This window comes from Urocampus carinirostris, chromosome 4 (genome assembly GCF_059441175.1).
Source record: "Urocampus carinirostris isolate Australia breed hairy pipefish chromosome 4, RoL_Ucar_1.0, whole genome shotgun sequence".
Classification (NCBI taxonomy): Eukaryota; Metazoa; Chordata; class Actinopteri; order Syngnathiformes; family Syngnathidae; genus Urocampus; species Urocampus carinirostris.
This window is the reverse complement of record NC_142352.1, coordinates 11045872-11063230: the sequence shown is the minus strand read 5'-3', so window position 1 is coordinate 11063230 and position 17359 is coordinate 11045872. Positions and strand designations below refer to the sequence as shown.

General features: G+C 39.7%; 1 protein-coding gene across 2 annotated transcripts; it reads right to left on the bottom strand.

The window, feature by feature from the left end:
• Positions 1 to 2260: 2260 nt before the first annotated feature.
• paqr5b (progestin and adipoQ receptor family member Vb) lies at positions 2261 to 15956 on the bottom strand. 2 transcript variants are annotated; one of them, XM_088333632.1, is made up of 8 exons: positions 15469 to 15945; positions 14505 to 14632; positions 10316 to 10521; positions 8249 to 8375; positions 6339 to 6383; positions 4776 to 4866; positions 4488 to 4632; positions 2261 to 2932 (listed from the first exon to the last, which is right to left on the bottom strand). In XM_088333632.1, the coding sequence occupies exons 1-8, from the start codon at positions 15520 to 15522 to the stop codon at positions 2676 to 2678; spliced, it is 1053 nt and encodes a 350-aa protein (XP_088189758.1). In that variant the 5' UTR covers positions 15523 to 15945; the 3' UTR covers positions 2261 to 2675. The 2 variants fall into 2 exon arrangements, with proteins under 2 accessions (XP_088189758.1, XP_088189759.1); XM_088333633.1 differs by lacking the exon at positions 2261 to 2932 and adding an exon at positions 2967 to 3051 and having other exon boundaries at positions 15469 to 15956.
• Positions 15957 to 17359: the final 1403 nt, after the last annotated feature.

Sequence of the window (17359 nt, the reverse complement as noted above, 5' to 3'; positions counted from 1 at the left end):
TCAAAACATTGTTACACAATTCTTATTAATCCATATCTAGATACTTCTATTTGGTTTAAGTAACATTTACAGATCATTCATTTGCATCCCATATCACAGCAGTAAAGAGGAGAGAGCAACAGTCATAGTCATCTCAAGGGTTTCTATTACTTATTCAGTGCAGATGGAAACTTTTCGTTAACACAAGAAGCTCACATCTTCCAAAAAAAATGTTGCATAGTAAATGATTGTGCTTGAGGCCAATAATCATGCTGGTTTTATATATTTGCATCTTCCAGCACCTGATTCAAATAATCCACTAACATGCAAACTCTACAGAAGAATGATAATGATCCGGTTTTCCGGAATTCCCTCCTACCCCTCGAGACGTCCTACCAACGCTAGTAAGCTTGTGCACGCCAATGATGGGCCGTGAGGGCCTGCAAAGCCTTCCCTGCGGGCCTTAGAAATATCGGAATCATTTGATGTTATTTAATTTTTTTCTCCATCAATACTTATTAAATAATTCTAAATAGTCCGTCAGCTTCCTTTCATTGCTTCTCCCTGGTTGCGCTGCTTCCACATGTGTGCGTTCAAATCACATTTCAACCATTATTTGTTGCCAGAGGTGGGTAGTAAAAGAGTACATTCATTGGAGTACATCTAGGAGTATTTCTAAATCCATACACTTCTACTTTTCCTGGAATACATTTGTGAAGAATAAAAATGTACATTTACTCCTCTACATTGGGCAAAATTAAAGTCGTTACTTCCTTACTTAATAAATCCCCTCCACGTAAGTATGCGTCTGTCTGTCTCCGCTAAGGCGCATTTATTTTGTTATTTTGAACTCCGCCAGGCTCTACCATGTTTAACCAATCAAACGTAGCAGCCTCGTCACATAAGCATATTCAACCTTAGCGGGGGAAAGTTGTTTACGGATTGAACAGATTGAAAAACACAGAAGAGAAGTAGCACTCCTGGCCTCACATCAAAAGCATGTTCCTCTTAAAAAGGGTGCGAAACACCAGCTACAATATGAAATGTCTCCTTTGTCTGACTTCATGGCCTAGCTTGTTGTTCTGCTTGCAAAGCCTGTTAAGTTTTGGGGCTTTAATTGTGCTACTTGGTGCTACATGTGCTTAATTTATTTGATTCATACTATTTTTATTTTATCGTTTATTGAAGCACTTGAGTTTACTTTTATTATTTCAATATACTTTTAATTTAATTGTATTTTTTTGTTGATGGGATGGACTTTGATAAATTGATATGATTTTTTTTTTTTTTTTTAGAAATACGACGTTGCTAAAGTAACTCAGTACTTGAGTCATTTTTTCACAAAGTAATTTTTTCCTTTTACTCAAGGAAGTGTTTGGGTGACTACTTTTACTTCTACTTGAGTGATATTATTATAAAGTAACAGTACTTGAGTAAAACCTTTGGCTACTCTTCCCACCTCTGCTTGTTGCCAGAGTCAGAAATCCTTGCAGAAGCAGACCTGCGGGCTCTTGTGAGACTTAACAAGTAACAATGAAACAGCTGGTTAAGCCAGTCAGATTTCGTTGTGGTGACATTCAGGCCTTCTTGCAGGCGTAAGAAAACATCAATTAGGGTTGCAGTAATGCACCAAAGAGATTGCGCCCCCGTTGCTGAACAAGGAAATACAGTGTTCTATTGATTTACGAGCGAAAGGTCGGACAACTCCAAAGCGAGTAAGCCTTTTGCAGCCTACAGGTAAGATCTTAGGCCCAAGCCCAACCCGATCCGGATTCCAGACCGGTCAAGAGTGTCAATCGTAACGTTCTGGTAGGGCTGAGCTGCTCTCTGGCTGACTTATTTTATTATTATCCACCCGCTATTGTTCTGTTTAAACGGTTTAGTAACTTGGATTTGGATTTAACTCAGATTTCGTTACAAAAGAAAGGCTTTTGCTTCCTCCCCCGCCGGCTCGACTGTGCAAGAGTGATTGCACGAGAGTGATTGCGCAAGAGTGGCGCTGTCGGACCCTGAGAACTGGGCACGCGTTAGTGGCCAGGTCAACCTAAATCATTTCTACTCCACCTGAGTCCTCACAAATAAAATAGGAAATTTCACTTTCAAGGGCTGTCTCATTAAGCTGATTAGCTCCTAAACAACTTATGACTAATTCAGACTGGAATGAAGGCCAAAGTATAAATACCACGGCACGCCACTGGCCCACAGACAACACTGATGGCGATTTGTGCCTTTAAAAGAGGTGAGTAGTACTTCCAATTGTTGTTTTTATTTCGCTTTCTTTAAATACTGTTTTCTGTCATAGCTTTTAAGCCTGGTGTGTTTTTCTGTGTTAGCTTTCTAGCATGGTGTTTGTTGACTATGGTAATCACGCGGTGTACAAATACATCACAACCCTCGTTTTATATCATCAGTAAAAGTTCTTTCTGCAAAAGTGATATTCAGTGTTGCTGGTTTTACTTGACTATAAAGAAAACAAAATTGCTACAGTCATGTCAGCCTTCAGTAGTAAGCCTCGAGAGGGTAGGAGGTTTCAGTAGAACACCGGATCTTATAAAAAAGGCATGTAAAATCTGAACGACTTTAAGGGCCAGGACCGTGGAATCCCAGACTCTATAATCTTAGGTTATGTTGGTATACCCAAACACCAGCTTTGGAGTTCTGTGCTTTGACGTAGTCTGCATAGCACAAGCCAGAAATTAGTGCGTCTTCACCTGTTTCTTACATTTCATTTGCTGGCAAATTGGTACAGAGAGAAGAGGTAGGCTAAAGATGAGGAGGATGATGAGGTTGACAAATAGACAAGTTAGTATTGGACCAAACGAGTTGTAAAAGTTCAAAGTTAGGGAGTCATTGAGAAGCCCCGAACGTCTCAATGCCATGTCTTGCTCAACGGCCATCATCTGGAAGTGAGTGCCAAGTATACCAAAGACATGGAAGAGTTGATGACTGTGACCTGCAGAGGAAGTTGTTGATTAATTATTTTTTTTCTCCATATAGATATTCACTAATCCCTTGTTTTTGTTTTGTTTTTGCGGGAGTTGCGTTCCAAATAAGTCCAGTAGGAGGTAACCCCTGCAAAGTAGAAACCTTTATTTATTTATTTTATTTATTTATTACTCAATAAAAAAATCACAGGCTCAAGTACCGTAAATTCCGGACTATAAGCCGCTACTTTTTCCCCTAACTTTCAACCCCTGCGGCTTATTCAGTGATGCAGCCAATTTATGTAATTTTTCTAACAGGCGCTAGTGGCGCTCGAGTGTTGGTACCATTAACTGCCCTGTCACAGGCACCGTTTGGGATGAAAGTTATATTATTATTATTATTAAAGCTTTGAAAACTCTCTCGGTGTACCGTCTTTCTTTGTAAATATGTGTAACCCATGTAGAATATGTATTTGCAACTGTATATTTTTGTAATGTATTTATTTGTATTTATTTTAGACACTTATTCTGATATGTTTTGCACGGATGAACGAAAAATGAGGGGTGGAACAAACGCGGGGTGCCGAGTTTAAGTGGGGACTGCTAAAGGTGAGGGACAGACAAGGAAAAAAGGGGGGGTAAAAAGTTGGTTAAAGAAAAAGGAGTTGCGTGAGTAAATGTGTTCATCTGATATATTTTTCCCACCCTTAACTTTGGAAATATACACTTTTTTCCTTGGATTACTTTCAACGGGACCTGGACTCTGCATGTCTGCATCAAACCTTAAGTACCGGTATCATTTTCCATTCATTATGCCGGCTGTGATTTTTGGACTGTGGACTTGAATGAAGGACATTTAGTTTCAATCGCGGGACTTGAAGTCGGAATTGGGTTACTTTTGTGTTTGTGTTACATGTTTAAATGTGGGCGCATGCGGCTTATATACAGGTGCGGCTTGTGTATGTACGAAATCGGTTTTCCTCTTAAAATGTGGTGGGTGCGGCTTATAATCAGGTGCACTCAATAGTCCGGAATTTACGGTATTTGTTCAACAAGTACTCTAATTTATAAACTTTTTTTTAACAACTAATTTCTGTACTCTCAAATCATAACTCTAAAAGTAATCTTGATGTTCGCCGAGGTGATGGAGCCCATCCCAGCTATCTTCGGGCAGTGGGCAGGAGACAGGGCACACAGGGACAGACAAATCACTCGTGAATGAGTCACACCTAGGGAATGTGTGAATTTGTAAGGGACACTTAGTATTGAATTGAATTCCACGCATTTTTGGGGGAAAAGTGGCTTCATCTAATCACTTACTTCAAAAGGTTTTAAGGTTTGAAGGTGCTTTTAGTAGTGTTTAAATGTCTGAACGATCTTGGGCCATCCTATCAGTCTGATTTGCTTTTATTGTATCAGCTTTTATTATTTCATTTATGAAAAAAAAAGCCTAGAGGGTTGAATAATTCAGCACAACGACTCAATTTGCGCAAAAAAATTCTTGTAAATGTCAGACAGCAACCTTCAATGTTGTCTGACCCGATTGTCAGGTGACAATGCAGCTCAAATTCAAAAGGGCCTCACCTATGTAGTCAAAGCTGCCAGGCGCCAGGCGCTCTGGTAAATGTGTGGCAAACAGGAAGCCGGTGAGGAAGGCCAAAGCGATGTGAGTGTAGTGGAAGACATTGGCCTCGTTGTCCGCACAGCCTTCCCCTTCACATAGGAACAGCTGCAAGAGAAGGCATTGCAGTTAATGTAATCAAATTGAGGAACTTCATATATCGTACCAAGAGACCACGCGTAAAGATTTGCACATTTTTTTTGTTTTCGCTTTCTCTGTCACACACGTGTTCAATTTAAGTATGGCCCTACCCTGTAAAAGAGAGGAATGCTGTCAAACAGGTAAGGGTAGGCAAAAGCCACAAGACGGAGACCTTTACTGAACCTTGGACTCTCGGGGCATCTGAAAAACATAAAAAGAAATATGTGCAATTGTTCAATGTAATAACAAAGCCTTATTATTAAGGAAATACAATTACTAGGGAAATGTCCACTTGTTGTCAAAATGTTGTGAAAAATGAACATGCTTGGGGTGTGAATCCTAAAACAATAGTGTGTGATTTTGACTCTCCTATACAAGCTTTTTTATTATTACATATTTTGATGAATTCAAATGGGACGCTGCAAAATCGGACTTAATTTAATCGTTATTTTTTAAAGCACTTGATGAAACCACAAATAGAATTAGTCATTGTTTGGGGTTGTCCTCCTTGGTGATGATAACAAAAGATTATCTACAGGTGAATGACAATCGAGGGTATTGGGGGTGGTTTGTGTTGTTTTTTTTAGGATCTATGGTAACAAGGTGGTAGGTTTGTTCTTGGCTTTGGTGCAAGACTTTCTCTGCTGGCCTAAAAAAGCCTTTCTTTTGTACAGTTAACTGTATTTTGTCCAATGCTAATCAAAATAACTCCAAATATTCTGTCAGCTTCCTTTCATTTCTTCTGTTTAAGCATTTAACCAACCAATATTTCAGCCGTTAATTGTTTCTAGGCTCAAAATTATATCCAGAGGCCTTCACAAACTATCTTGAAGGCCGTGTGCCTTAACATTAGTCGTCAAGAAAGCTGTTGGTTTAGCCAATAAGATTACGAGTTGGCATCTAAGCGCCTGCTAGCGGGCGTAGGGATACCTCACTGGTATTACAAACTATAATTGGCTAGGGGGCCGTAATCCACCAAAGCGATCATGGCAGCAGTCGGTACACTTGAAGTTACCGAACTTCACAAGGAAATATATTGTGTTGATTTAAAAGCAAGAGATCAGACAACTCCTAAGCTAATAAGCCTTTTGCAAGTCCGAAAATGTTTTGTCTACCACTATGAGGCCAGAAGTAAGATTTTAAGCCAGAGTCCATGCCAATCTGAAATTTTGGCCGCGCCGAGCTTCTCTCTTGCTGACCCTTTTTGTCCATCAATCCTGTTTAAACAGTCTTGTTTAACTTAGAGTTCGTTGCCAAAGACAGGCTTTACGTGTCGCAAATCCCCATGGCACAGAACCCATCGTGGCAGCCCCTGACCCTTCTTGAATGGACCACGCTCGGCGGCAGCTCCCTGCGCTGTCAGACCCAGAGATCCCGATGTGAGGTGGGGGCCAAGGTCGTCTAAAAATCACCTCTCCCTCACCCAAGTCCTCACAAATAAAATAGTAAATTTCACTTCCAAGAGCTCCTGTCATTTCTTTCACAAACAACACATTCGAATTCAAACTGGAGCTGAAGGCCCGAATTAAAAATCCAAGGCCCACATCACAAATAATCAGATAATGTTGGTGGGGACGAAACAATGATTGCTCGATATTGGTGGGGCCGCGTCCCCTCTGTTCATGCAAAAACTATGTTTTTGTATAGTAGTAAGGTAAGTGAAAAACGTTTACCTCTTCACCAAGTTGTGATTGTGACAAGGAAACGGTGATCCAAGCCTGCCATATAGAAGAAAAACAATAAGGTAGTTACTTCATGATGACATCATCCACAACTTAACTCCGTAACTTTTTTACATCCACCATGTTGCCTTTGAAAGCTACCCAGAAAACATGACGCATATCTCGAAATTGAATAATTACATTACACATTGGTCCCTCTCAATTCAAAAAAAATGTGTTCCCTGATCAAGCTCGTACTATATCTAAAATTTCTCGTATCTTAAATTAATTTTCCTCCGAAAAAAAATAACTGAAAACTAATATGTTCGGGGCCTCTCGAAATCATCGAAGTTAACCCTAAATAGCTATAAAACACAATCTTCTGTTCACTGAAAAAGCATTCAAATAGTAATTGAAAATAATAATATAGTTATAATAAGATGATTACTTTAAAGCATAGGAGCGGGGAAGGTGATGCGAACCCAGGGCTGGGAGGGTTATTTTCCGCGAGACAATGCTGAGAGAAGCACAAGAGAAAAACGATCCACATCACGACAAATTATGTGCAGTTTTAAATATCGTTACTGGATGTCGCCAAAGCCAGACGCCACTTCCAAAGCAAACCACCCCCAGTAGCTCTTTTTGCTGACTACGAATTATCAACTGGAAAATTTGAGGGAACATCCATCCCGATGTTATTTTCACAGACGCCCTGTGTAAGACAATACATTTAGTGGTAGAAGCCGCTTTTAATCACAACATTTGCTACTGAATTACGCTTTTTATTCATAGATACTGGAAATTATTGGTTAGCAGCTGGATTAAGAACCACAAAATTACAAAATAGCACCTGGGTGTCTTTGCAGAAGTACAAAAGAGCTTCAGATCCTTTCTTTGATAGACTTTAAGTTCTCAAATTCAGGTGAACATTTTCTTTAAAATATAGCAGATAAAGAATGTTGCATCGTTAATGATTTGCACTTAAGTTAGTGTTTGCGTGCTATTTCTGACACTTATTAACAAGGTTGAGAGGTTTACTTTAAAAATGTAATCTGATACAGTTACTAGTTACCTGTTCAAAAATGTAATCAGTAACAAAATCCGAATACTATAATACTGCAGTATTGTAATTTTATTACTTTCATTACTTTTGATTACTCCAATATCCATGCATCGCTTATCCTCAGTAGGGTCGTGGGGTTGCTGGAGCCCATCTCAGCAGAACTTCGGGCAGTGGGCAGGGGACACCCTGAACTGGTTGCCAGCCAGTCGCAGGGCACACAAAGACAGACAACTCGCTCATTCACACCTATGGACAATTTGCATTGGCCAATTCAAATGCATGTTTTTGGAATGTGGGAGCAAACCGAAGTGCCCGGAGGAAACCCACGCAGGCACAGGGAGAACATGCAAACTCCATGAGGTTGCAGTAGCTGGACTTGAACCCTGAACCTCTGCACCGTGGGGTTGCGCGCTAACCACCCAGTCGCCATGCCGCCCTACTCCAATATCAAATATGCTAATAAAAAATAAAAACAATGTAACTAAAATTACAAAATATTGTTTAAGATAAATGAACAATGTAACCTTGAAAAATAATTGGAGGTTGCTAAGCACGCAACTGCGCTTGCCATTAAGCAAACACCTAAGCAGCCTCACAAAACTGCACCAATTATTTCTATGATTATTATTTTTTTGATAAATAAAGGGAGAGGGTGCTTGCACGGGCGAGCAGTTGCAGTCAAAATACAACACAAAAGCACAAGATGCGGTCTTCATGGTGAGAAGCGCACATGCTAACTGAGACATGCTGATGCTGACTGCAAGCGGTCTCAAGCGGTATTGAGGGGCCCCGAGCCGTCCCTCACGTGGTCACCGCTCAAGAAATATCTGCAAGATGTGCGGCACATTTCTTACCGTACCTGGAGTAGCAGGCCAGGCCGGTGCACAGGACGGAGTTGAACAGAGCAATTGGGATGAAGCACTGGTGAAAGACACTCTTCACCCACTTGTCTGGGAACACGTACGCTGAGTATGCAACAGCAGAACCTGAAACACAGCAAGTTTAGTTTGTAAACTCAAATTGCAACAGTTTCAGTAAAAAGTGGTAATGATAGTTTGCTTAATGATATATGAGTGAGAGACGATACCAGGTGTCAGTATTGGGCTGATTCCTGGGCATAGCCTCAAGGGATCAATACTGATTTATAATGAGGAACTAAAAATTAGAAATGAGAAGAACGGAAATCCATGGGTAACGTCCAGCAATTAAAAGAAAAAAAAAAAGTATTACGTATATTTGAAAAATAGTGAAATTGTCATCACCCGCGAGCAAAGCAAGGGTGGTTTTCGTTTTGGATCTACATTTGTCCGTTTGTCCGTCTGTCTGTTTATATGTATATGTGTCTATCCACCTAAGAGAAGTGGTAAAGAATTGAGATATGACCACCATCTTTTACAGGCATCCAGGTAGCTTACCCTTGATTTGAAAAACACCCCCAAAAAATCTGACTCAGCAGTTTTGGTTTTGGTGACTCAGCATTCTGTGTGTGTCTCTGTGTCCGTGTGTCTTTCTGTTTTTCTGCTTGTCTATGTGTTTGATTGTTTATTTGTGTATCTGTCCACCCAAGAATAAAAGTAAGGAGTTGAGATCAGACCACCATCTTGCACAGATTTTCACAGATTTGGACCTCCATTATGCCTGTCAGGCAAGATGCAGCAGCAGACCAGGTAAGGAGGGGTGCTAAAAGTGTGCCTGTTTGTAACACAGGCATAAACTCAGAGACAAAGATGAACTCCGCTATTTTCATTTAGAGGCGGAGTGTTTAGGAAATTGGTGGAAATGTGAAATATAAATCTTTGAAAAATCCGATCCGAGTATTGGGTTACTATTGATAAAATTGATATTTGGTTTAATCTGCCCACCACTAGTGAGTAGAAAATGCACTGTCACTAGATGTTAAGGGCATGCCGTTCAGAGCCCTGTTGAAAAGGTTGGCAACAGTGCCCCTAAACTGCACTGCATCACATCAACTTTTTGAATAATTGCAATAAAGTAATCAGTAATTATTGCTGGTTTGCTTTAATTGTCATTGATATCAACGTATAATGCATTGTGTTCTGAACCGACAGCACATAGCAAATGTTCTCATGGAGGCATGTTGTGTGTGTGTGTTGGGTGGGCGTGACTGTCTGTGTGTGCGACGGTGATAGGTTGGTGTATGCGGTTAATTAAACAGCAGGGTGGTTGCACAAGTCAATGTGTCCGCCAAAACAAACTGCCAAGCACGGCGACAGGTAGCTTTTAGCAGCTCGTTAAATTGAAAATACATTCGTTAGATAAATTGGGCTCTGTGGAAAGTCTAAAAGTCACAAAGAAATGGTGATCACCAGTGGGTGCTCACTGAATTATCGGGAACGGACTGAGGCGGCATCGGATGAGAAGGCAAGAGCGAGGCAGCGTGTCTGGTTTACTGCTACAACTCGGCTATGTAACAAAGCTACCCCTGCCGATCCTATATCTCACCAACGCCATATCCATTACCCACGAAACGGATGACCGTGTGCTACATTCATGATTCTTGTATTTTAATCATCATAGAGACCTGGCTCATCCAAGGTATCCTCGAAGCTAGTGTGCAGCTAGCCAGCCGCTCTCTAAATCGCTTCCGTGCACTGAAAGGTGAAACTCTCCAATTTCATTGTACTTTTGTCTTATGACAATACAGACCACCATTTTGACTTGCATTCTGCGTTTTGTGTTTTTATCTGTAGATCTAGAGTTGTTATTTTGTTAAAGTTGTATATTCTTAATCCGTAAAAACGTGATCTAGAGAAAGATTGACCCCTGGGGTTCTTTATGAAGGAGCCTCCCTACTTCGCGCATTTTCACAGTTCGTAAGGGGTTCTGGTCCTCATTAACAGCGATAACTGAGGGAATGATTGATTGGTCTATGAACTTTTTGTAGTCATGTGAATATAACACTCACCCAGGCTGTAGAGACTGAGCGCCCCGTAGTCAAAATAAAAGCACAAGTGTCGCACTCTTGGGGACATGCTGTTAAAGGTGTGAGCAAAGCTGGATGCCAGTGGATAGATGCAGCTGGTGGTTATTAAGACCACCAGGGGCCAAGTGAAGGGTTCCTGCCATGCAGTTTGGATCAGAAACACGCTGACCAGTTTCCATAGGAAGTACCTGCAACAAGGAACCATTGGAGGAAGTTGTGTAAAGTCATTTTTATGATAGTAAGTATGTCAAATGTTTAAATTTCTCAGGGTTTGACACCTGATATCGATGCACTACAGGAGTGCAATTAGAGAGAATGGGGAAAATGTGTGAAGGGACTTCATTTGTTTAGATAGAACATTAAAAATAAGATTAAAGACAATATTGTGCAGTACTTTTCCAGTTTTAGTAAGCCCAGCTAGGTAATTGTACCTGATGTTATAGCCTGCTCACTGCTATAACCCTTATAGTGTATTTTGTTTAAGTATAACTCAGCAGTGTGCAGAGCTGGCCCAAGGCATAGGCGAGCTAAGCAGCTGTTTAGGGCCCCGCAACCGCTAGGGGGCCCCCAAGAGTGGGTAACTTTTTGGGTGCCAACATTGTCCACATTGTCACTTTGTGTATCTACTCAAAAATACTACACAATAACTGCAAAACTAAATATAGTGCTTTCATTCAGAAAATAAAAAAAAACAGGATAGAATTGCGACAAAAATATTAGTACAGTAACACTATGTTACAAAATACTACTACATAATTATTTACTCCAAAAATACTACTATGGAAATACTACAAACAGTTTACAAAAATACAACGGATATACAAAAACATTCTTATATGGAAATACTACAAAAAACAACAGAGATAGTACAAAAATACTAAAAAAATAATACTACAGTAATACTACAATAATACAATAATTATAAAACTATTGTAATACAAAAATACTAAGAAAATACTACAGATATACAACAAAAATGTACTTTCGAAATACAACAAAAGTACTGCAGAAATACGAACATTTGAGTTACGAAAAACGGGAGATGCGAACATCTTTTGCGGGATGTTGAAAAATACTTGGACATTGCTGTAAAGTTAGATTTTGTATTGTGCACCGTACTGTACTGCTTCTTTCCGCCGCTATTAGCATGTGGTGCTGTGAGAGCTCACCCACCATCCACCCCCAAGAAGAAATCCGTCTTCCTCTTTCAGCGCGCAAAGAGGTTTGAAATTTTTATTGTTTAATATCTTGTGCATCCATTCACTATGGTTGGTGTAAAGTGTAAGGTAGAGGAGCGCCGTTTCTTTTGAAATTAAAGTGGAATAAGAAAGCTTGATGCGGTTGAGAAAATGGTCGGAGCGTTTTTTTCGGCCACTTTTTACCACAGAGGAGGACCTTTTCAAGCGCATCTTCCAAAAGTAAGTTAAACTCAACTTCATTTATCTATAGAGCATATTATTTTATGAAATGTTCATTTTTTAGTCCAAAATGATACAGGTTACTTATACAAGCCTTAAACGTACTTATATAAACCTTAAACACACAAAACATAGCACTGAAGCAACTTACGAACAAATTCAACTTACGAAACAATTGTTCGTAAATAGGGCAATGTCTGTGAAGTGATTCGACAAATACATTTAAAAAAATCTAAAGAAAAATTACTCGTGCATCTAAACCACATGTCAAAGATATGGCTCACGGGCCACATCCAGCCCGAAATAAGGTTTTCTTCGGCCTCTGAGAAGATCTCTATTCATTATTGTAACATACACCGGGAATTGTTCTATATTGGTTTTCACCCCCTTGCACTTTATTCTATAGTAATTTAGTGAATGAAGAAAAAAATATATATTAATTTCTTTACTTTTGCTAAAATATAAAATAGAGGCTCCTGATGGTTTCTTTCAACCGGCTTTCTTTATTTAATGTTCATCTAATGGAGATCTATATATCAATGCAGTTTGTCTTGTTTGTCTGTTGAAAATGAACGATTATGAATAGAGCCATGAAGAAAATATTGCTTTATTTATCGGATCTTATTGGAATATATTTGTTAATCATCAGTAGGTTCAATTAGGTTCACTAAACTCAACATTCAATCACTCTGACCTATGGCTTGTTGCTCATTTTTTATGTAGACCTACCTTTTGTTTGACTTATAAATATTACACACTGTCCCTTTAAGCTTGTAAACGTAACCTTTAGTCCAGTATTCCTCAACTGGTGGGTCCGGACCCAAAAGTGAATCGCGTACTTGTTTTTAATGGGTTGCGGGCCTTTGCCTTGGCAAAATAATGCTAAGAAGAAGTAACACTCCTTAGCAGTAGATGGCGATAATGACGCCAGTCAACTGGCGTGTTTGAGAGGGACAAGATCTCATTTTAATGTGATTTTGTTGGTTTTATTTCCTTTTCTGCCCCTAAAAAAGGGTCCCAAGAAAGTTAGTGATAGCTGAAAGAAAAAGTGGAAAACAGACACAACAACGATCGACTCGAAGAAGGAAACCATTGTGAAATATGAAAATGGTGCTTGCCATTGAGGTTTGCTGGAAAGTACAGTACCAGTATTTTAATATTATTAACGGCATAATTAAATAATCATCGGAATGTCAACAGTGGATGGTGGTAATGCCCTGTACAATCTCTTCTTCCTGTTCAGTCAATTGGCGCTGCAACGTTAGTGTTTGAGAGGGAACACATCTCGTTTTATTGTGAATTATTTGATTTAATTTCATATTTTTCTATGAGCGCCAAGAAAGTTACTGAAAAATGGAAGGAAAAGTGAAAAACAGTGATATCAACCATCGAGTTGAAGAAGGAAACGATTGCGAAATACAAAAAACGGTGTACCAGTTTTAGCTATTGAAGCACTGCTAAAGCGTACAGTAAGTAGTTTAAAATGTTATATTTTAAGCTTTTTAACCATCTTATTAACCTTTATTATCTACATGATTATATGATTTTGGTGTTTAGGTATGAGTTTAAATAGTATTTTCTGTACGAATTTCTTTCAGTATGTGGCTATTTTATCCTAAATGTGAATGGTGCTTGAAGTCATTTTGGTTTAGCTAGTCATTTGTTTTTGAAAAGGTGAATACAATCTACTATATCTGCTTCGAACTGCACAGTCCTTTTATTTGATACATCTCATCTCATCTCATCAGCCGTACCGCTTATCCTCATTAGGGTCGCGGGGGGGCTGGAGCCCATCCCAGCCATCTCCGGGCAGTGGGCAGGGGACACCCTGAACTGGTTGCCAGCCAATCGCAGGGCACACAGGGACAGACAACTCGTTCGCTCATTCACACCTAGGGACGATTTGGACCGTACATTCGACAAGTTATTTTTATTCCCTTGATTTTGGTCACAGCTTGTCATAAGGGTGGAATGGTGGGTCCTGGAGTCAGATCAAATGACAACAAGTTGTTTAGTCCATTTGGCAAACCTATATCTTTTGGTACAGATTACTAGAATTAGAATTGGAATTACAATTTTCTTTATTGTCATTAAGATCAACGTTGTGAAACATTGTATGCAACATGATTAGAAATGGCACTAAAACATGTAATATAAAGACTTTAAAGACAAAAAAGTATCAGGACAAATAAGCAAAAATAATAATAATTACTACGTAGTACTAGTTATTTTCAGACTGAAGAGATCTTTTCTTACTCGTGCCATGAGGCTCTTTAACCCCACCCGGCGGAGTAAAGGCCCACATTAAACCACACCACCTACATTGCATATTACCGTACTTTTTTTGCAGTGTGTATTTTATGTAGCACTATTTAATTACTCTATACAACACGCTACAGTGGGTATTAGCACGTCACATTGGGTATTTGTATATTGTATTCCTTTATTATTGTATTGTTCTCAGCGAAGGGATGCTGCTGGAAATGTGAATTTCCCTGCGGGGATGAATGAAGTATCTATCTATATATCTAATTATAATAGTATAAATGCAATGAAGAAGAATAGTGCATATTGAGTGCCAAGAATAACATTTAACATTTAGCAGCACAAAATAAAAAGACCAAATATAATTCACAAGGTATATCATGTAAACAAACCAAAGACAAAACTGTGTAAATGATGCGGCATGGTGGTTTATAAGTAAAAATGTGAATGACATAAGTACATGCCCAAAAGATGTTGCTGGTGCTTACCAGGTGGGTAGAAAGTGAGTCCAGATGTTAAGTGTCTCATTGGTCAGCTGAAAGAGGCTCAACACACAGTCTGTGGCTGAGCTGTGCGGAATGCGGTATCCGGAGATAATGCTGTGCTCGTGGAAATCCTCAACAAGACAACACAAAATTTGATGATGGACAATTATAGAGGGTAGTGATAACGTTTTCATTTGGGATCGAACTGTATAAATCTGTCTATCTGTCTGTCCACCCAAGAAAAGCAGGAAGGGGTTTCGTTATGATTCAGGCAATATTTAGCATTTTATCTCAGAAAGACATTCCACTACCCCAATTCAAAATACCATTGAATATCAACACCATCTTTTACTGGCAGTCAGATAGGTTGCCATAGATGTGAAAACTGCCCCAAAAAGCTGATATCCCACTTTTGGTCTTCCTGGAACAACATTCAACTCTTCCAGGCAGAACAACATTGAATATCAACACCATTTTTTACAGGTAGGGAACAACAGATGTGAAAAGTGACCCCAAAAAACTGACTTGGCATTATTGGTTTTGCTGACTCAGCAACTTTCCCTGAGAGACATTCTACTCTCTCAGGCCAGGACAAATTTGGCTAGAATCACAATCTTTGAGACACAGTCAGTTAGGTCATTCTCGAGGTGAATGACCTACCTGTGCTACTCAAAAATGCTTTGCATCTTAACGCGGGTGATGCTCTATATCTGTTTTACATAAAGGTAAAAATAAATATGATTACAAACAAGCAAATAAAATTTTCACCTTTACTATAGTAAAGCTAATCATGTTCGATTGGAAGTCTTAAATCTCTTTCAATTTCAAGTGAGCCTCATCCTCCATTCCCTAAATTTGAAGCCCATATTCCCTGAATCATTGATGTTTTTTAGTTTCTTCGAAGTGATGACAGAAGACCATAGATCCCTCACCAAGCTATTTTCAACGAAAAAGACGACAAACTTACTTCGGGCACTTGATTGATAGTGACGAGCCTCGGCAATTTCAAGAGACTGAGCATGCTTACTGCCAAAAAGTGAGCTGAGTGAAACTGTCAGCCGGGTGTGTCTGCTGTCTTATAAGCGTTACGTTGCCATGCCGGCTCATTGGAATCCTTCCTCCACCCCTCACTAGCACCTTCAAACCCAGCGAGAATATCCAGTATACCTGAGCCACTCCCTCCTGAATTCCCCTCCTCCTCTTATCTTCGTACTAAACACACCAACACACCCCGGCTGACAAAACCAGAGATCAAACAGATCACAACATTAACTCAAGGCGCCATTAAAAGTGGATTTGTGTTGAAAGATGATCCAGCAAAGTATATATGAACTCATGATAGGAAACAGGTTTTAAATGGTCACGTGGCTAGAAAGTGGATGACACCACATGGGTTGGGTAAACACTTCCACTTTTTTTGGCACGTGTCTTCTTCAGACAATACCAGAAGGCATGCACTGTCCCAACAAGAACTTCCAAGACCCGTCACCTGTATTACGCTGTGGGCCAAAGAGCGCAAACATTGCTCAACAAACATAGCGTGTGAACCAGAGGTTGGCAACCCGAAATGTTCAAGGAGCCATATTGGACCAAAAAAAAATACTTTTTGGAGCCGCAAAAACAAAAAGCTTGATATAAGCCTTATAAGGAAGGCAACACTTAATATATATAAATACTGTATACAGTGGAACCTCGGTTCTTGACCATAATCCGTTCCAGAACCCTGTTCGAGAAGCGATTTGTTCGATCACCGAAAAAATTTTTCCCATTAAAAATGATGTAAACTTTTTAATCCGTTCCAACACCCTGAATGTTTACCATGAATGTTTAACGTAAACATGAAGCTAACCCAGGCTAATCGTACGTTCGCGTTATCGTAATCTTCCGTACGAAAGATTATGCTAACATGAACGTTGTAAAAATAAAAAAATCAGGTCGTTTACAGGTCGTTTAGCACCACAAGTGGCTACCGCTTTATTGGAAAGGGGGCTCCGTTCCAACACCCTGAATTTTGAGCTCAGTTCCAACACCCTGAATGTTTACCTGAATGTTCAACGTAATCATAGAGCTAACCCAGGCTAATCGTACGTTCGCGTTATCGTAATCTTCCGCACGAAAGATTACGCTAACACAAAGGTGTTAAAAAAAAAAAGGCATAGTTAGGGGGCTAAAACACTCCGTTCACCGATATTAAAAGCGAAAGCAAAAAGAGGCAAGTGCGCACGTGATAGCAGTTGGTCACGAGGGTTGGGGGCGATCTACACGATCTACACCCGTACGCCGCTCAGCATCGCACTCTAGCGTACGCACTCACGCATTACCGGCGTTCAAACTCCGAATTTTTGACCCAACAGCGAAGCAAGAATTTCTCAAAATTTTTGGTCGAACACCGATTTGTTCGAACTGAGAGGCGTTCGAAAACCGAGGTTCCACTGTATATCTATATTCATTGGAAATTGTTAAAAATGTTTGTGTTATGTTGTTGCGCAGAAACCGTATTATTTTTTACTTTTTTTTTATTTTCAAAAAGCACCATGGAGCTAATATGGACTTACTCTGAAAGACAACATTTGTATTTTGTGTTTTGTGCAGTTAACCATTTAAAGAGATGTAAACCAGTAGTCGGCAACCACCGGTTCATAATTGAGCACTGATTAATGAATGGATGAATATTTCTGACCTCATTTGCACAGGATTGTAAGCAAGTGGATTCAAACCCGGCTTGCGGCGGTTTAAGCGCCAAATCCTAACTACCAGTCAACCAGTATTTTAGATAACTACAGAAAGGGCATTGCACTTCATCACACTATTTTTACTCATGGTGCAAGGTTGTACAGTGTTTTAATGAAGCATTATGG

Excerpts from the sequence above, each read along its gene's own strand:
- paqr5b (XM_088333632.1), bottom strand. The coding sequence starts at position 15,522 with ATGCTCAGTCTCTTGAAATTGCCGAGGCTCGTCACTATCAATCAAGTG. Across the intron at positions 10,522-14,504 it reads ACTCACTTTCTACCCACCTG|GTACTTCCTATGGAAACTGG; the intron begins GTAAGCACCAGC and ends TCCTTGTTGCAG. Across the intron at positions 8,376-10,315 it reads GCTCAGTCTCTACAGCCTGG|GTTCTGCTGTTGCATACTCA; the intron begins GTGAGTGTTATA and ends GCTGTGTTTCAG.